At 66.7% G+C, this 18,880-nt stretch overlaps 1 protein-coding gene across 2 annotated transcripts; it reads left to right on the forward strand.

The window, feature by feature from the left end:
• Nucleotides 1-2,663: 2,663 nt before the first annotated feature.
• Nucleotides 2,664-18,534, forward strand: LOC137155709 (BAR/IMD domain-containing adapter protein 2-like). Of its 2 annotated transcripts, none has more exons than XM_067552050.1 (14): nucleotides 2,664-2,774; nucleotides 5,640-5,715; nucleotides 5,844-5,930; nucleotides 7,163-7,224; nucleotides 7,681-7,752; nucleotides 8,407-8,544; nucleotides 10,263-10,415; nucleotides 11,025-11,237; nucleotides 11,564-11,801; nucleotides 12,235-12,436; nucleotides 12,734-12,805; nucleotides 13,245-13,419; nucleotides 13,832-13,875; nucleotides 18,044-18,534. In XM_067552050.1, exons 1-14 carry the CDS (start codon nucleotides 2,727-2,729, stop codon nucleotides 18,381-18,383), a joined length of 1,920 nt encoding a protein of 639 aa, XP_067408151.1. In that variant the 5' UTR covers nucleotides 2,664-2,726; the 3' UTR covers nucleotides 18,384-18,534. The 2 variants fall into 2 exon arrangements, with proteins under 2 accessions (XP_067408151.1, XP_067408152.1); XM_067552051.1 differs by lacking the exon at nucleotides 18,044-18,534 and adding an exon at nucleotides 14,156-17,644.
• The last annotated feature ends 346 nt before the right edge of the window (nucleotides 18,535-18,880 follow it).

Below are 18,880 nucleotides of genomic sequence, written 5' to 3' on the forward strand. Positions count from 1 at the left end.
GCGTCTCAAGTTCGCTGGGTCTCAGCCCTGCTCCCAGTCGCCCCCTGGGGTACCCCCTGACCCCACCAGGTCGCCAACAGCCCCCCTCCCCTACCAAAGACGGTCCAAGAGTCATATGGGCCCTGGCAACAGACCCCCTTCTGCACCCTAGATGGGGTCCCATTGGGGAGGGGCAGGAGGAGCTATGTGTTGGGGGGGTCTGTCTGCGGGTGGGGGTGTCTGTGGATGCAGTAGTGCCCCCTAGTGGCAGGAGATCACGGCTTCTGCTTTTCCCCACCCCGCCCTTCCTTGACTCAGGGCTCTGCATTTCTTGTGGTTTGCAAACGAAACCACCTCTGAAAAGTCGGTCATCTCACATCCCCCCGCCATGCTGCCACTGCTCCCCAGGGCTCTGACTCAGCACCCCCAGGCTCACCATAAGCCAGGGGCGCTCCTGCTGGAGCTGGTGACTCAGGGGGGCAGCAAGTCTGGGGGGGGGGGTCTCGGCTGGAGCTGTCCCACCCTTGTTGTGGGAGGGGGGGGAGGGTTTGGGAGCAGCTCTGGGGCTCTGCAGCCTGGGCCCGGGATGAAGGGGTACGTCTGTGTGACCAGCTCCCCAGCTCGGCCGGCGCCCCCCAAATCCCGACCCACAGCCTCCTGCCAGCCCAGCCCTGGGCTCCCCCCGGCTCTGCTGATCTGCAGCCTCTGGCTGTCTCAGACCCCAGTCACCTCCTCCCCAGTTCTGCCGGTGCCCCTCACTCCCGACCCACAGCCCCCTGCCAGCCCAGCACGTTCTCTCTCTCTCTCACCTTCAGTCTCAGAGCTCAGAGTCTCGGGACAACCTGTCCCGTCTCCTGGGACAAGTCAAGCGTGTGCCCTGGGTGTTTCAATTTCTCTGTTCGCTACTTCCTCCTTCTGCAACCCGCCGGCCCGCCGCTGACACCCTCAGAAACAAACCGGCTGCAGAAAATTACAGCGCAGGGACACAGGCGCAGGGTGTGCGACGGGGGGCGCCCTCCACACACAGGGGGTCACTGACCCCCCACTGAGCCCCCTGCCCCGCTCCCTGCAGCACAGCGCCCCCTAGTGCCACCCTGCCCTACCCCCCAGCTCCCTGCAGCACAGCGCCCCCTAGTGCCACCCTGAGGTATGGGGAGAGCGCCCCCTGCTGTACCCCGCCCCCTGCTGTACCCCGCTCCCTAGTGCCACCCTGAGGTATGGGGAGAGCGCCCCCTGCTGTGCCCCCCAGCTCCCTGCAGCACAGCGCCCCCTAGTGCCACCCTGGGGTATGGGGAGAGCGCCCCCTGCTGTACCCCGCCCCCTGCAGCACAGCGCCCCCTAGTGCCGCCCTGGGGCATCGGGGCCAGCCCTGAGGGCGGGAGCTGCAGTGGCAGGGGCTGGGCAGCAGGGGGCAGGCTGAGCCAGAGACCAGCCAAATCCGGGCTGTGAGATTGGTGAGGCGGGGGAGGTGCTGGCCCCCGTCCCGTGGGAACAGGGAGCACCGAGCACCGTGGACGTGCCTGGGAGCCCAGCCAGCCCTGAGGTCGGGGGGGAGGGGAAGGGGGGAGAAGGGGCCACGCAGACCAGGGGGTGGGGCAGGCACCAGGGATCCGGGAAAGTGGAGTGCAAGCGGGGTGGGAAACCCAGGAGTGGGGAGATGGGGGGGAGAGGGGGAGGGTAGAGCCCGGCCGGGGCCCCTCACTCCCGACCCACAGCCCCCTGCTGCCCCCCCCCCGCGCTCCCTGCAGCCCAGCGCCCCCTGCCTAGTTTCTAGCTGCCCCCCCCCCCCGGCTCTGCACCTGCAGTTACTGCGTGCATTGCACAATATTTCCCCCCAAACCGGCTTTCTGGGCTCCGCGCCACCGCCCCCCCCCCGTTGGAACATTTTGTCAGGTCGCTTATTTCATTGGCGGGGGGGCAGGCGCGGATTTTCCCTTTTTCCTCCCCCTGCTCTGGGGTGAGAAAAGGGGACCCGGGCGGGGGTGGGGGAAACACTGACAAAGGGGGTGGGTTTGAAACGCGTCGGTTTCCCCCAAGCCCCCGCGAAGCGCCGGGAAGAAATGAAATCCAACCCCCCCCCCCCCCCCCAGCTGAGATGTACCCCCAAATCCGGCCCTTTCCCCTGGGGCCATGCCTCGGGCTGGCTCGAGCGAAGACCACACGTCTGGCCGGGGGGGGGGGGGGGGGGGATTTCGGTTTGGGGTGGGTGTAGGGGGGATTGATTATCCTGTCTCTTTAAATATGGAAATGACCAAAGAGGTCCCGCCCATTTCATGCTACACTGGCCAATATGTAGGGGGGCGGGGCCGGCGCCGGCGCCTCCTGATTGGCTGGAAAGTTTCTATTCAGAGTTTTGGAAAGAATTTTTTGTGTCTGTTTCTCTCACTCGCTCTCTTCCATCCCCTCCCCCCCGCCCAAGTTAACCCCTCCCCCACAGCACCCCGCCCCCCCGAACTCCCCTCCCCCCGCTACTCCTCCTTTCCCCACGCCCCTCCCCATAACCTCTCCTCCCGGCCCCCCAAACCCTACCCACCCCTCATTCCCCAGCCCCCCACTCCCCTCCCCCTGCCCCCCAACTCGCTCTGCCCCCCTCCCCTCCTGGCCCCCCCGCCTTAACTCCTCCTCCCCCCTCTCCCCCCCCCCGCTGGTGTTGTCCACCCAGATACCCGCCCCTTCCCCCCCCCCGCCCTGCGGTCCCTGCCTCGGGGCTCGCTGCGTCCGAGCTCCCGGCCGGTCCCGGCGCCAGCATGTCCCGCTCGGACGAGGTCAACCGGCTCACCGAGAGTGTCTATCGGGTGAGCCCTGCGCCCCCCCCCCGGCCCCCCGCCGCCCCCTCCTCCCTGCGCCCCTCCTTCGTCCCCCCCCCGCAGCCCCATTCCCTGCGACCCCCCCGCCCCCCCCTCGCTGGAGCCCGGAGCCCTTTGTTCCACCGGCAGGGAAGAGTTGGGGAAAGTGTTTGGGGGGGGGAATGGGCCCGTGTGTGGGGATGGATGGGAGGGGGTGGGGGAAGGATGTGGGGATGGGGTCAATCCGGAGTCACTCCTGATTGCAATGGGGCCGAGTTCCGATCTCAGCCCCCCAGGGGTCAATCCGGAGTCACCCCTGATTGCAGCGGGGCCGAGTTCCGAACTCAGCCCCCCAGGTCCATCTGGCGGCTGTTCCCGGAGCGTAGGGCCGCGTGACCCTGCACCGCGGAGATCAGGACTCCTGCCGGTGCTTGGACCCGTTCGGTAGGCAGGGCAGTGGGGGCGACCCTTTCCTGCCCATCTCGCCGGCGGGTTTGGCTGGCGTCGGCGGGGAGGGTCGGGCGCTGGGCTCTAGCTGAACAGGAAGGATGTGAGTGGACGCCACGGCCTCTGGGCTGGGGTGCTGGCCCAGCTGTGATGTGGGAGACCTCCAAGGCCCAGCTCCCACTGCGATGGGTCGCTGTCCACTCCCCCCTTCATCCCCATACACCCACCCTGCACCGTTCCCTCCGTCCACCCACACCCCCTCCATCACCAGGCGCATCCATCATAGAATCCCTCCGTCCATCCATCCCCATACACACCCCTCTTTGCACCCCTCCATCCCTGTAGGCGTCCCCCCCATCCCTCCCTCCCCCAGTCTAATCTATTGATCGTCCTCCCCCCAGTTCCGCCAGCCGGACCCCGGCTCTGGGACCCCTCCTTTCACCCCGCGCCAGGCAGCTCCCCATCTCTGGGGTTGTCCCTCTGGGACAGGTTGTCAGCCCCCAAGGGGGTTGCTTCTTGTGTGACTCCCCAGCCTGCCAGCCCCTGTCCCAGCTGACCAGGAGTTTGGGGGATTAGATCGAGTTGAGGGGGGGGGGGGGGAAACGGCTGCAATTTCTGGCCAGATCAGATTCTTTCTAAAGGCTAAATCGTTCCCGGGGAAACGGCCTGTGGGAGCTGAGAGAAACCGGGCTGGGCTCCAGATGCCTCTCAGATCCATCCCCCGGTGGGGTCTGGGGGGCAGGGAATAGCCCCAGCGCCGGGGGCCCCGGCCACACCCCTGGGGGGGGGGTCTAATCTTTCCAAGAGGTATATCAGTCCATCTGTCCGTCCTCTGTACTCACCCCGACATCTGTTTGTCTAGCTATAGCAGCACATGCTAGTTTGTTATCGTAGGGCCTCCATAGGGTGCGTTGTTATTGTAGGGCTGCTTGGGTACACGTCCACGTGTCCTAGCTAGTCAGGAGTGGGGCTGGCAGGTTTTATTGGCATGTGTGTTGTAGGATCTCTCCCAGGGCTAGACAGTGCGGCTTGTTGTTGGGGGGAGGGGGGTGTCTCATCAGAGCTGTAAGCAGCACGCACACGCAGGTTTGTTATTGTAGGGTCTCTTCTGAACACCGGAAGTGGCTGGAAGTAAGGGGGCAGGGACGCCATCTCCACCCAGTCGGGCGGCAGCTGTCCCTGACATTGATTTTTAAAAGTTCAGCCTGTGGAGCTGCCATAAGCCTGGGTGTGTGGATCCACTGCAGTAGCACAGAACCCAGGCGTCCTGGCTCCCAGCTCCCTCTGCTCTAACCACTAGACCCCACTCCCCTCCCACAGCCAGGGAGAGAACCCAGGCGTCCTGGCTCCCAGCCTCTCCCCTGCTCTAACCACCAGACCCCACTCCCCTCCCACAGCCAGGGAGAGAACCCAGGCATCCTGGCTCCCAGCCTCCCCCCTGCTCTAACCACTAGACACCACTCCCCTCCCACAGCCAGGGAGAGAACCCAGGCGTCCTGGCTCCCAGCTCCCCTGCTCTAACCACTAGACACCACTCCCCTCCCACAGCCAGGGAGAGAACCCAGGCGTCCTGGCTCCCAGCCTCCCCCTGCTCTAACCACTAGACACCACTCCCCTCCCCAGGGACCCTCCCCCCCCGGGGACAGTGTCTTTGCACCCGACCCGCTGTCCCCAAAACGATTGAGCTGAGCCGACTGATCCTGGCTGATCCGGCGCTGGGCTCCCGTGTGCCGGGCAGGGAAGGGCTGGCAGCCGGCCGCGGCCCAGCACCAGGGGCCTTCGCTCCAGCCAGCCGCCGTCCTGCTGGGGCAGCGGGGCCAGGCCCGGGGCAGGCGCCCTCAGCTGGCCCCGTCTGCCACCTGCTGCAGATTAAAGGCACCAGAGTCAGGGGCTCAGTATGGTGTCCGTCTGTCCCTCCCTGCAGCTCCCATCATCTGTCCATCCATCCTCATACTCACCCCTCCTTCCATCTGTCCATCCATCCACCCACCCACCCCCTCTGTCTAGCCGTCCATCACTCCCCCTGCAGCCCTCATCGTCCGTCCCTCTGTCTGTCCCCATACTCACCCCTCCATCCATCCGCACCCCGCCCGTCCTCTCCTCTCCAGACACTCCCCGTATCCGTCCATCTCTCCCCACTTTTATCCCCACACTCACCCCTCGAACTGTCACGCGGCTCAGGAACAAAATATCTTGGGCTGATACCATGTAAATCCTGCCCCACCCCAGCTCTGTACTGCCAGCGCCCCACCCCAGAGGGGCCTCATCCCAGTGCCGGACGAGGGGTGCCCATCTAACTAGCCCCACCCCAGAGGCAGCCGCATGTCAGCACCGGGTGAGGGGTCCCCGCCTAAACAGCCTCCGCGCCGTGCCCCAGGGCGATAATATGAGATGTGTAGGGTGCGACTGCCCCCCTGTTTGGTGCAGGTGATCCTGGACCAGTTCAACCCCAGCCTGAGGAGTTTTGTCACGATGGGGAAGAGTTACCAGAAAGCACTCGCAGGTAAGTAGTGATTGCCCCACTGATCCCCTCCTCCCCCCCACCAGCCAGCCCCCCGCCCTGGGGCCGGATCGGGGCCTGCGCCCCCTCCCTCCGTGTCAATGTCTCTGTCCCTCCCTCTCTCCCGGCAGGGGTGACGGTAGCGGCCAAGGGCTATTTTGATGCCCTGGTGAAGCTGGGGGAATTGGCCAGCGACAGTCAAGGGTCCAAGGAGCTGGGTAGGTGACGCCTGGGGAGAGAGCTGGGGGGGGGCTCGCGTCGTCTGCTCCGGATCAGAGCCACGGGCCCGTCTACCCGGCATCCCGCCCCCTCCCTGCCCCCCTGGATCAGAGCCACGGGCCCATCTACCCTGCCCCCTCCGGCAGAGCCACGGGCCCGTCTACCCCCGCATCCCGCCCCCTCCCTGCCCCCCTGGATCAGAGCCACGGGCCCATCTACCCAGCATCCCGCCCCCTCCCCTCCTGCGCTGGGATCCCCGGGTTGGGGGTTTCCTTCGGCAGGAAGATGCTGTTTTCCTGCTGGAAGCTGCAGTTTCCTCCCGCCACCCCTCCTCCATCGGGGCTGGGCCGGCTTCACAGATTGGGGCTGGGGGGGGGGATGTGTCTGTGGCCTGAGAATCTGCCCCCCCAACTCCCATAGCTCAAAGCCTTGTCCCCCTTCGCCTTGCTTAGCAACCGTCCCCCCCTGCCCTGGGGGGCGGCTGGGCCTGGGGGCTGTCACTCCCCCCCCCCCCCGCCTTTCCCATTCTCCCCCTGCTCTGCTCCCAGGGTCCAAATTCCCCCTCCCCCAGGGTGCGACCTACTGCTTGGGGGAAGAGGGGGCTCGGGGGGGGGCATTCAAGGGGGGGATTGGGGTGGAGTGAGGGGGTGAAGGGGGGATTGTGTCCCTCTGATTGCCTCTGGGCCGGAGACTCGATTGTGTGTGTGCGCGTTGGGCAGAGGGTGAGTGGGGGATTGCGTGCACACTGTCAGGGTGTGTGTCACAAGCGGTGCGGGTGTGTGTGTGTGTGTGTGTGTGTGTATAAACATTGTGCAAGATCTGAGCGTGGGGGTGTGCGGATTGTGGGAGGAGGGGTGTGCGTGCACACACACACAGATTGGGCCAGGTTGGGATGTGATGCACGCCTGTGCCCTGGACCCAGCGAGGTGCAGGTGCGAGTTGCAGGGTAGTGTGGGGGTGAACGCTGGGAGCCCGTGGGACGGGCGGGGGGGAGCCGGCCCCGCACGCCAAGGCTGGTGTGAGAGCGCAGGGCTTGTGTGTGGGCCATGCCTCTTCATGGGGGGGGGGGGGCGTGATCACACGCGTGTGGAAATGGTGAGCGAGGGCCTGTGAGTGCGGGGTTGGGGGAGGGAGACGGGGCCGGGCCCTTTTGCACAGCAGGGGATTATGGGATAGATTAACACCCCCCCACACACACACACCTGTTCCCCTGCCCATTTGCCCCCCCCAGGGGACACCCTGTTCCAGATGGCGGAGGTGCATCGCCAGATCCAGGTGCAGCTGGAGGAAACTGTGAGTACCCCCCCCAGTCCTTTCAGCCCCCCCATGTCCCCTCAGTCCCCCCAGTCACATTATCCCCTCCCTCCCCAGCCCCCTGGTCTCCCCCACGCCCCCCTCCCCTGCCCCCAAGTGGTCCGCCACTTCCCCAATGCCCTGAGGTGCCGCCCACCCGCCCTCACTGCCTTCTCAGCCCCCCACATCGAGACCCCCCCCCCCCACCCTGACCCCCTCGCTGCTGGGGAACGGCGGGGGGAGGGCTGCGTTCTCAGCCGGGCGGGGGGGGAACGGGATACCGGGAGGGTTGGGGTGACACGAGGGGGGGGGTGGTGGGAGGCGCGAGGGAGGAGGAGGAGGAGGAGTTCCCATGGGGGTTGAGGGGCAGGTCCCCGGGGTGGGGGGGGGGAGAGGATCCCTCGCTCGCTGTCCCCCTCTCACACCCCCCCCCGCCTTTGTCCCGCCCGCTCGCAGCTGAAACTTTTCCACTCAGAGCTGCTGGCCCAGCTGGAGCAGAAACTGGAGCTGGATGTCAAGTACCTGCTGGTGAGACCCCCCCCCAGCCCCCCCCCACACACACACGGCCCCCCAGCCCTGCCCCCACCCAGCCCAGCGCGTCTGCACCTCTCCAACCCCCCCACTCCTCCCTGCACCCCTAGTCGCCCACCGAACCCCAAGATGCTCCCTCCAGTCCCCTCCCCTGCTCCTATCCACCTCCATTTCAGGGGCTCCCGGCAGGCCCCAGTGCCTGAGGCCCTGTGTGCCCCCCATTTCCCCCTCTCCCCCCAGGCCCAGGGGCCCATGTGCCCCCCCCCCTTCCCTCTTTCCAATTCCTCCCCCCCAGGGTTCTGCCCATTGCGGCTGTGAAAGGCACTTGACATCTCTGGGCTCTTCCTCGTAACCGGGTGCCTCAGTTTCCCCAGTGGTGCCAGTCATAAGTTCAGACACAGATTAGGGTCCCCGTGGTGCTTGGTGCTGCACGGATGCCCCTCACGTGACCCAGATTTGGGTGTGGCCCCCATGGCGCTGCACAGACCCACCCACCACCCGACCGAGATCTGGGGGTCGTCTGTCGTGCCAGGCACCGCGCAGACCGGGCAGGCCTTGCTTAGGGTCCTGGGGAGTCGTCCCCGTTCCCCTCCCCCCCCCCCGACCCATCCCCCAGGCGAGCTGACTGCCACTCTCCGGCCCCCCCGGCAGGCCACCCTGAAGAAGTACCAGAGCGAGCACCGCGCCAAGGCGGACGCCATCGAGAAGTGCCAGGCCGAGCTGAAGAAACTGCGCAAGAAATGCCAGAGCAGCAAGAACCCCCAGAAATACGGGGACCGCGAGGTGCAGGTGAGGGGGGGGGGCTGCCGGGGGGGCAGGGGCTGCTCAGGGAGGGGTCCAGGCGATGCCAGGGAGGAGGAGGGACTACCAGGGGGCAGAGAGCTCTGGAGGGTAAATACAGTGGGGGACAGCGAGTGTGGGGCTGGCACTTAATCTGGGAGCAGGCTGAGGACGGGGGACTGCCCCACAGCCGAGACACGCCCCCTGCCGCCCCACACACACTCGTGTTCCCGCTCCTGCCGAGTCACACGCCAGCACACGCCACGTGCACCGGCCAGCTCACGCTCTGCACGGGTTCGAGTGCGGAGCACGCCGGCCCGCGGGCGAGAGCGGCTAACACCCGGACGGCGCTCACGCACGCGGCGTGCACCAGCGACACTGGCCGGCCCGCCGTAGACGTGGGCCGGACGCCCAGGCGGTACGCTCGCGGGCATGGGCGACAGACGCACCCCGGCCCCGCCGGCGCGGGCACACACCCGCTGTACGCACCGTCCGTGTGGGCACCGGGCAAAGCGTCTCTATCTCCAGGGCAGGCTGAGCTGGGACTGACTGGGGCGAGGAGGGGGCAGAGAAGACCCCAGGCCGCACACACACCCCCCCCCCCGCCGCTCCCCCCAAGGGGGCCCTGGCAGCGAGGGGCAGAGTTTGAGAAACAATGAGATCGTCCAGGCTCCGGCGAGGGGCTGTCACGTCCGGCCGGAAGCTGCGGCAGGATGTCGGAGCCGGAGCCGGAGGGAGTTCGGGGCGGGGGCAGCGCAGGAATTCCCCCGCCCCGCTCCCCACGGCGCCCCCGGCGGGCAGAGGCGGGCGTGGCTGTCTTGAGAAAGGCGGCGTGGGGCGCGGGCGGGAGCCAAAGGGGTTTAACATTCTTTGACCGGCTGGTGCCTGGGACCCTAATCTCCATAAGGGGCTTTGGGTGCATGGACAAGGCGGGGAGGGGTAGGGGGGGATGACGATGTGCGCTGGGGGGGGAGACACTGGGGGTGTGTCTCTGCACGGGGGGGGATGCTAAGCGGGGGCAGCTTGCACAGGGCGGCTGGGGGGGGTGACTGCATGGGGGGGGAGGTACTGGGGGGGACGACTGCACGGGGGAGACGCTAAGGGGGGGCTGCCTGCATGGGTGGCTGGGGGGGTTGCCTGCATGGGGGGGGAATACTGGGAGGGGGTGACTGCACAGGGGGCAGACGCTAAGCGGGGGCTGCCTGCGCGGAGGGGAGACACACTGTGGAATAGTCTCTGAGTTCTGCCCCCCTGAAGCTCTGTGCCCCCCACTTGAGGATCCCCCCCCCCTGCCGCTCACTCCCCTCCCCCCTCATTAGCATGTCAGGCGCAGGCTCCTCCCCGCCTTGGCTCCGGCAGGCCCCCCTTTGTCAGCACCCATTGCCTGGGGAACCATTACTTCGGGGTCACGGCCCCCATTCTACAGGCTGCGGGGGGAGGGGGGCTGGGCAAGGGGGGGTGGCAGTAACCCTTCCCCCACCGGGGCCTGCTATGGGGAAGGGAGCAGGGGTGTGTGTGTGGGGGGGGGGGGGGTTAACCCTTCCCCCGCCGAATCTAATATGGGTCGTTAGGGTCTGATCTGGGGGGATTATCTGGGTCCGATGCGGGGCTGGTATCGAGCCCAGCTCTGCGGTGACAGGAGCTGATGTTGGCGTGATTCGAACGCCCCACACGCACGCTCTGACCCCCCCCTTGGGACTATTTTCTCTCCACCTCCCCCACCCCAGTACGTGGAGGTGATGAGTGCCAAGCAGAGCGAGCTGGACCGCTTCGTGGCGGAGGGATACAAGGCGGCCCTGACCGAGGAGCGCCGCCGGTACTCCTTCCTGGTGGATCGCCAGTGCGCCGTGTCCAAACACGTCAGTGCCTACCACGCCAAGGTGAGTCGCCCCCCGCGGGATCCCTCCGCCCCGTATCCCTCCGCCCGCTGGGGAGAGGGGATGCGCACCCCATATCCCTCCGCCCCGTATCCCTCCACCCACTGTGGGGAGAGGGGACGCACGCTCTGTATCCCTCCACCCCATATCCCTCCACCTGCTGGGGAGAGGCGACATCCCTCCGCCCCGTATCCCTCCACCCGCTGTGGGGAGGGGACATGCATCCCTCCGCCCGCTGTGGGGTGGGGGCATGCATGTGCTGTATCCTTCCCCCCTGTATCCCTCCACCCTCTGTGGGGGGGAATGCACACCCGTACACCTCCGCCCCCACAAAGAGTCCCCCTAGTGGGATGCCGCCTGTATCCTTCTGTCCTGTGGGCCCCAGAGGAGCAGGGGGACCCTGGTGGGGGGCAGTGCGGGCGAGCCCCGGGGGGACGGGGGGCGCAGAGGGCAGCACGGGCTCCATGTTGGGGAGATGGCCAGTAGTTCCTGTGTGGGGCCCTGGTTGTGGGGCCCCCATGGGGGCTCCTCGGGGCGGGTGGGGGGAGGCATTGGGAGCCCCATGGCACGGCAGGCCCCACATCCCGCCCCACCCCTCTCTGTCACCCGCAGGTGAAGGAGCTGCTGGGCGCCAAGCTGCCCGGCTGGCAGCAGTCCTGCGTCCAGCCCACCCGCCTGCCCGAGCGCGCCCTGGCCCTGGTGAAGCAGACAGCCAACAGCCCTGCCGCGCCCGCCGTCTCCGACCCGCTGCCCGCCCCCCAGCCCCTGGAGGTGCCCCCCGAGCTGGCGCCCCTGCTGGGGGGGGCGGGGCTGGCTCTCAACCACGTACGTCTCCGCCCACGGGCCAGGGGTGGGGCGCGGTCGCCGGCCCGGTCTCCAGAGAGACCCCGGACTCCTGGGTCCCCCTCTCCGACAGGGAGGGTGACTTGGGCACTGCAGGAGAGGGGTCAGGTCCCCCTGGCAGCGACCTGGATTCCTGGGTCCCCATCCCCAGCTGGGACGGCGACCCGGACTCCTGGGTCCATTCTGTAAGGGCAGAACCCCTGGGATGGCAACTTGGACTCCGGGGTCCCCCATGCCCAGCCGGGAGGATGACCCCGATCCCCAGTAACCAGAGTCCTCCTCCCGCCCCCACATCTCTCCCTTTGCAGCGCCCTTCCCTGCAGGAAGTGACGCCCCTCCCCAACGGCGACTCCCACCGCACCCGGGGATCCCGTGACCTGGGGCACCCACCCCCCAGCGAGCCCCTCACCGCCCCGCTGGGCCTGCCGGCCCCGCAGCCCGCCCCGGCCACGCAGACCCCCCCACCGCCCAGGGCCAGTGACGGCTACTCCTGCACCCTGCCCATCCCCCGCAAAGCCTCCGCCGAGACCCGCCTCGCCACCCTCGGTAAGTGTCCTACTAGCCAGCCGGCTGGGCGGTCGGGCTGAGTCTGGCCAGCTCATCTCACGTGTGAGCCCGGAGTGGGGTGGTCCCAGCCCCGCCAGTCAGTTTCCAGGCTCCCTGACGCATTCCGGGCTGGGCGTTGCGCCCAGCCTAAGCCAATTAAAAAGTCTGGCTTTGAGCAGTTTGTCCCAATTTTGTATCCTGGACTGACCCGGCCCGGGCTGGGACGGGATTTGGGGGGGGGCCGGAGGGGGAGGGGCTCAGCTGGTTCCTGGCCAGTCATGCAGAACGCCCTCCCCTAAGCCAGCTTTTATCCATACCCCCCAGGATCCACCCCCCATGCATTCCCCCCAGGGGCACCCTTGCCTGTCTCTCAGCCCCTCTCTGGGGTCGGGGGACTCCCCAGCCTGACTCCTCCTCTTCTCCCACTCCCCAGCGGAGAACAAGACCCTGCCACGGATCGGGCCGTTGGCAGGGCCGCCCCCCCGGGCCGAGCAGCGCCGGGTCCAGGCCGTATTCTCCCACGCCGCTGGCGAGAACAGCACCCTGCTCAACTTCCAGGAGGGGGACGTCATCGCGCTGCTAGTGACCGAGGCCCGGGACGGCTGGCACTACGGGGAGAACGAGGGCACGCACATGTGAGCTCCCCGCCCCCGCCCTCACCACTAGACCCCACTCCACTCCCAGAGCCGGGGAGAGAACCCAGGAGTCCTGGCTCTAACCCCTAGGCCCTACTCCCCAGGGATGATGGAGCCGGGGTCCTGGGTTCCAAGTCCCTGGACTGAGTCCGGGCTGTGGGTCCCCCCGACTGGGTCGGATCCGGCCGGGGCCCTCGCTGGCCTCCATGGGGCTGTGACCTCAGCTGCCTCTTGGGGGAGGGTCCGTGTGTGTCTGTGGCTCCGTCCTGCCTGACCTCCGCTTTCCGCCGCCCCCAGGAAAGGCTGGTTCCCCTTCTCCTACACCCGGCCCGTCCCCACCGCCGAGAGCCCCGAGAAACCCCACGGCAGGTGAGCTGGGGGCTGGGCGTGTCACTTGGTTGGAGGGGGAGCGTGGCGGGGAGGGAAGCCCATAGGGTGAGCAGATAGCAAGTATGAGACGGGGCTGGGGGGGGGGGGGTGTCATAGGCGCCTATATAAGAAAAAGCCCCGAATATCGGGACTATCCCTATAAAATCGGGACACCTGGTGCCCCTCGGTGTGGGCCAGGAAGTGGTGCTGGGTTGGGGGTGGATAGCCATGGGTAGGAAGAGGAGTGGGGGGATGGGGGTAAAATACAGGAGTCCTGGGGGGGCAAGGGGCACAGCGGGATGGGGGAGGGGTTGGTGGTGAGCTAGTGGCAGGATGTGGGGTACATGGAGGTGTGGGGGGGGGTCATGCAGTGGGGGGCAGGCCCAGGTCCTGGCACTACACCTACCCCGCCTTAACCCCACCTTCCCCCTCCCCCCAGCTTCCCGCTGAGCAAACTCAACAGCAGCAGCACGGGGACGTTGGACAAAGCGGGGTGCCTGGCCCCCAGCCCGGAGGCGGGGCGCGGGGGGGCCGCTCTGCGCTACGCCCCCTCCCCCCGCCCCAGTGCCTTCCGCCAGCGCCCCTACAGCCTGATGAGCCCCGACCTGTCGCAGGTGAGCGGGGTGTAGCTTCCCGGCTCGCTGGATCCTGCCGCCCCTCGGTTCCTTCCGGGGGCGCGGCTCCTTCCCCTAGCACCCCCCGAGATCTGGAGCCTGCCGCCCGGCCCCTGGGCATGCCCCGGCCCTTGAGACCCCCCCACCCCATGCACCCAGCATCCGGCATGCCAGCCGGGCCCGGGGGGGGCACAGGGGTCCTGGCAGGTCGTAGTCGCGGGAGCCGTGGCTGGGCACGGTACCTCGACCACTCTTTTGGTGGCCCGGCTGAGGACCTCCCACGGTCCCCTCTGCGGGCCAGCGTGAGCATTTCAGGGCCAGTCCGGTGACCCCCCCCCCCCACGTGCCCATCTCCCCGGCCCTCCCCAGTCTGCCCCTCTGGTTAATCTGGTTCTCTCCTTCCTCTTCCCAGCTAGCCAACGAATTTGGGAGCGCCCCGAACTCCTCCCCATCCAGGTGAGAGCCGTGAGGTCCGCGCCCCGCAATTCACCCGGCCCCCCCCCACCCCTGGGACTCTGGCCCCTGTGTTCACGCCCCACAGCTCCACCCCACCTCAGGGCTCTGGACCTGGAATTCACCCTCCCAACCCCCCACCCTGGGGCCCTAGACCTGGAATTCACCCTCCCATCAGATTTCCCCCCCCACCCCGGGCCCTAGCGCCAGGATTTACACCCCCCCGCCCAGCTCCCACGAGCCAATGAGGCCCCGTGACCCCTGCCCCCTCTCTCTCCCCCAGGTCTAACCCCTTCGCTCACGTCCGGCTGAAGCGGACGGTGACCAACGACCGGTCGGCCCCGCTGATCCAGTGAGACCCCCCCTCCCCGGGCCCGCCGATCTGCCCCCGGAGGGAGAGATGCCAGGATCACCCCCACCCACCCTGGGAAGGACTGGGGAACCGGGGGGGCGGGGGGGCCATCTCAGTGCAGCCTGCGGCTCCCTCTAGTGGCTACTTCGCAGAAGCGCAGCCCTGCTGCGGGGGCTGGGCTGTGGGGCCGGGGTTCGAATCCCGCCGGCGACGCCTGCGACGGAGGGAGCGGCTGGGGGCAAGAGCAGAAATGGAGGGTGGCGAGCGAGCAAGGCGGGGCAAGGGCGGAGGCGCCAGTTGGAGGATGGCAGTGGGGCGAGGGGCCAGAGCTGGGCCCGGGGGTGGGAGGGGGGGCCAGAGCGCCTGGGGACATGGGGCTGGGGGTGTGCAGGGCAGCGGGAAGGTGGGGAGAAGGGAAAGGGAGAGGCCGACTCCGGGGATAGCAGCACCCCCTGCAGGCTGTGCCTGCCCTAGAGAGACGACTTCTGTGGGCTGCATGTCTGTCTGTCTGTCCCCCCTGCACCCCTCTATCCGTCCCCCCTGCATCCATCTGTCCCAGCTCCCCAGGACGGGTGCTACACCCCAGCTTTTAAATAGGAGACTGTCAGTGCCGGACCCCCTGGGGTGCCACTCCGCCTCTCCCCCCGAGACCGAGTGCCTGGGCTCTAGCCCTGCTCCCCCCTCGGGAGCGCTGCCTAGTGGGGCTGGCCCAGCCAGACACCTGGGGAGCCCGTCACACCCTGCAGGGCCCCCCGGTGGCAGTCCCCAGTCACAGCAGGTTCATTAGCCACCCGGGCGCCGTGCGGGGAGCCCTGAGGTTCGCACAGAGACGCCCAGGTTATGACATCATCCATCCTGCTCTGTGTCCCACCCGGGTGTCCCTCTGTCCGTCCCAGGGGCCGGCTGTCTCTCACCACACCCCCTGCTGCCGCGTCATCCCCTGCTGGGCTCACGGGTTTGGAGAGTCGGCTTGTTGGGGTGAATTGCCCTGATTTAAGCTGAGATCGGCTGGTTTAAGGGCGGCTGAGGGGAGGCCGATTTTGAAGCCCAGCTTGAGTGGGTGAAAGGCGAGGAAGGAGAAGAAGGGTCAGACACGTGGCTGAAAGTGGCTTGAGGGGGAAGAGTCAGCGCAGCGCCTGGGAAGGGAAATCCTGCCTTGCCCAAGAGACCTCTGCTGGGGCTAGCGTCCCGGGCCTTCCAGAAAACCTCGGACAGGGTCTCTCCCCAAGCAACGTGGGCGGGCAGGGGAGAAGCGGGAAGGTCTGCCAAGGCGCAGTGACTGGTTAAAAGGCGGGCGACGAAGGGTAGGAATAAAGGGTCAAGTTGTGAGACGGGGGCGAGGTAAAGAGCGGGTCCCCCCTGGGCTGTGTCCTGGGACCGGGGCTGTGCAACGTACTCAGAAATGATCCGGAGCAGGGGACGAAGCGTGAGCCGAAATTTGCAGCTGATCCGAAACGACCCAGGAGCGTAAGGGCCATGGCAGATCCAAAGGGATCTCGCTAAACCGGCCGACCCACCGGCAGAGGAAATTCAGCGTGGGTCAATGTGAAGTGATGCACACTGGCAACCCTCAATCCCAACTCCAAAGGGTGGCATCTCGGTGAGCGGGTCCCACCCTAGAGGGAGCCTGGCGTCGGCGTGGCTGGTGCTCTGCAAACAGCTGCTCGGCGTGCAGCGGCCTCAAAAAAAAAGGTGAGAGGATGTTAGGAACCGTTAGGAAAGGGAGCGAGAATCAGACAGAAAATATCCTAATGGCGCTCGATCAATCCACGGTGTGCCCGCCCCTTCACGGCCCTGTGCCGATCTGCTCACCCCATCTCAAAAAAGATGTGTTGGCAGTGGAGAGGGGCAACAAAACCAGTGAGGGGGACGGAGCAGGGGCCGTAGGAGGCGTGATTCGAAGGATGGACTGATCAGCTTGGAAAAGAGGCGATAAAGGGAGCGGGAGAATGTGATGGAGGGCTATAAAACCGGGACTGGGGTGGAGACAGCGAGCAGGGCAGGGTTATTTGCCCCTTCCCGTGACACACGAACCAGGGGGCACCCGCTGAAGTCAATAGGCAGCAGGTTTAAATCCGATCTAGGGAAGGACTTCACCCAGCCCGCCGCCAACCTGGGGAACTCACTGCTGGGGGATGCTGGGAAGGGCAGTTCCTGGTGAATAGGCCCAGCCGTGGCTATTAGCCAAGATGGGCAGGGAGGCAACCCCAGGCTCTGGGCATCTCGAAACCTCTGACAGGACGACGGGACGGATCAGGCGGCAATTGCCCTCTTCTTTTCATTCCCCATGAAGCACCTGACCCAGCCACTGGCGGGGACGGGACCATGGGTCGGACCCAGCCCTGCCGTTCCCTGGGCCTGGTGGCTCCCATTGGCTTTCTGGGTCCTCCAGTGAGCGGGGTGGCTTTCAGGTCCTGTTCACCCCACCGTGGGACGGCTCCATGACCCTGCACCCCGAGGCACCAGCTCTGTCCTGAGAGCAGCTTTTTAACCCTGCGGCGGGAGCTGTGCAAAGCGCAGAGGGAAACGGAGGCAAACGTGGGACTCAAAAATATCACAGCAAATTCCCACTTCGTCCACGTAACCCTCTAGCTACCCGTCCGTCCCCCACCCCTCCTTCCATCCATGCCTTCTCCCACCCCCCCTTCCATCCACCCCCCAGACCTCTGTCTGTTCCCACACCCCTCTAGCTATCCATTGATCCCCCCACTTCCTCTGTCGGTCCATCCATCCCCCCACACCGCCTCTACACCCCCCCCCTCCATCAACCCTCCCAACACCTGTCTGTCCCCACCCACGGCTCTGTCCATCATCTGTGTCCGCCCCCCTCTATCTCCATCCCCCCTGCAGCTGACACAAGCTGCCCAGGTTGGTGGGAAGAACCCGACGCCCCGAAAAGTGCCTTCACTGTTCCCGCCCCCCCCCCCCCACCCCCGAGACTGTCTAGTGGGGCCTTGGCATCCCCCCCACCCCCCCCCTCCACCGCTGGACTATGGTTGGTGGGGGGACGCTGCATGCAGAACTGCATCAAACAGAGCCATGGACGCCCCCCTCCCATCCCATGCGGGGGGGGGGGGGGAGAAGCACTGCCAGGCTGCGGCCCTGGAGGGGGGGGGCTGGTGGGACAAGGGGGCTGTTGGAGCCAACCTGGAAGTGACCGTGGAAATTACCCCTAGACCGATACTAAAACGTCCGTCTGTCCTCCTGGCTGTCTGTCCCTGCTGCCCCTCGCTGGAGGGGACGCGCCCCACGCTCTGTGTGTGTCCGTGTCTGTCCGTCCGTCCCTGCCACCCCCGCTGTGGGAGAGGACGAGCCCTGCCCTGAGGGGGGGGGGGGCTGGGGTGAGCCGGGCAGGTCGGGCTGTAGTTTGGAAAACGCTGCCTCTGACCCGACTATTAATAAAGTTTAATTTAAATCCCGCCCCAGGGCCTCGCCTCTCACCGAATCGGGGGGGCAACGCTGTGCCCTGGGGGCTGGGACTGGAGCTGCCCCACGCAGGGGGAGCGACACAGAGCTGGGCACCAGGAAATTGGCACCGGACCCTTCTACCCCTCCAGCCCCCCCATGCACCCCTCTGCCCAGCCAACCAGCCCCCCCATGCACCCCTCTGCCCAGCCAGCCAGCCCCCCTCCTTCCTTCCAGCTCCCCTCACCAAAACCCATCTCCAGCCATCCCCCACACTTTGACCCCCCCCCCCAATCTCGCCCCCCCCAGCCATTTGTCAAGCCCCCCCAGTGACTCGCTCGCTCGCTCGGGCAGGGAGACGTGGGTTTTAACGTTCTCTCTTTTTTAATCTCTTTGTTCATTTTGGCAACTCAGGAGCAGGCCGAAGGTGGCGCCGGCCAGGACACCGGGCACCTGCCTGTGGCCCCGTATTTACAGACACGTCCTTCTTCGGCAGCTGCCGGGGTGGGGGGGGGGAGGCTCAGTCCTTGGGAGGGCCCCCCCCTTTAATGACAAACAGATCCAGAAACGTGCGCTGGCGAGCACTGGTCAAACCCAGGCCCAGCCCCACTTCGCACACAGCTGGTCCCAGGCGCGATGGGTCTGTGGGGCAGGTCAAGGGGGCAGCACACTGGGGGGTAGATGGGCCCATGGGGCTGACTGGGGGGCAGGGAGGGGGGTGGGGTACTGGGGGTCGATGGGCCCGTGGGACTGATCCTGTCATGGAGATCAATGGCTGGGGAAAGACCCCCCCCCCCGGCTCTGTAACTCTGTGCGCCCAGTATAAACCAGTGGTGACCCCCCCGCCAACCCCAGTAAGAACCAGTAGCTGCCTGCCTGAGCCCAGGGTCTTCCGGGTGTGCTCCCAGTACAAACCAGTGCGCAGTCGACCTGTAAAAAAACCTCCCTTCCCACCTCATTGCCCTGCTGGACCTGGTGCCCCAGTTTCACAGGAGGGGGGGGGGGGTGGCGGCTCCATCCTCGGTCACGGTGCATGCCCCGGGGGGGGGTGTTGATGAAGGGGGGTCTGTACAATGACCCCCCCCCTTTTCCATGAGTCCATCCATTGGGCAGCATCTGGCACCAGCAGGGGGAAAGCGGGTGGCAGCTTTGGGGGCTACATTCCATGGGGGGGGCAGGGCTGATTGGGGGGGACCCCCCCCATTGCTGATGAGTTATAGAACTTGAGACACAAAGGGTTAAACAAACCGG

Source organism: Emydura macquarii, unplaced genomic scaffold, assembly GCF_026122565.2.
Source record: "Emydura macquarii macquarii isolate MOO-44397 ecotype Brisbane River unplaced genomic scaffold, CSIRO-AGI_Emac_v2 contig_1386, whole genome shotgun sequence".
NCBI classification, from domain to species: domain Eukaryota; kingdom Metazoa; phylum Chordata; order Testudines; family Chelidae; genus Emydura; species Emydura macquarii.

Excerpts from the sequence above, each read along its gene's own strand:
- LOC137155709 (XM_067552050.1), top strand. The coding sequence starts at position 2,727 with ATGTCCCGCTCGGACGAGGTCAACCGGCTCACCGAGAGTGTCTATCGG. Across the intron at positions 2,775-5,639 it reads TCACCGAGAGTGTCTATCGG|GTGATCCTGGACCAGTTCAA; the intron begins GTGAGCCCTGCG and ends TGTTTGGTGCAG. Across the intron at positions 12,806-13,244 it reads CCCGAGAAACCCCACGGCAG|CTTCCCGCTGAGCAAACTCA; the intron begins GTGAGCTGGGGG and ends CCCTCCCCCCAG.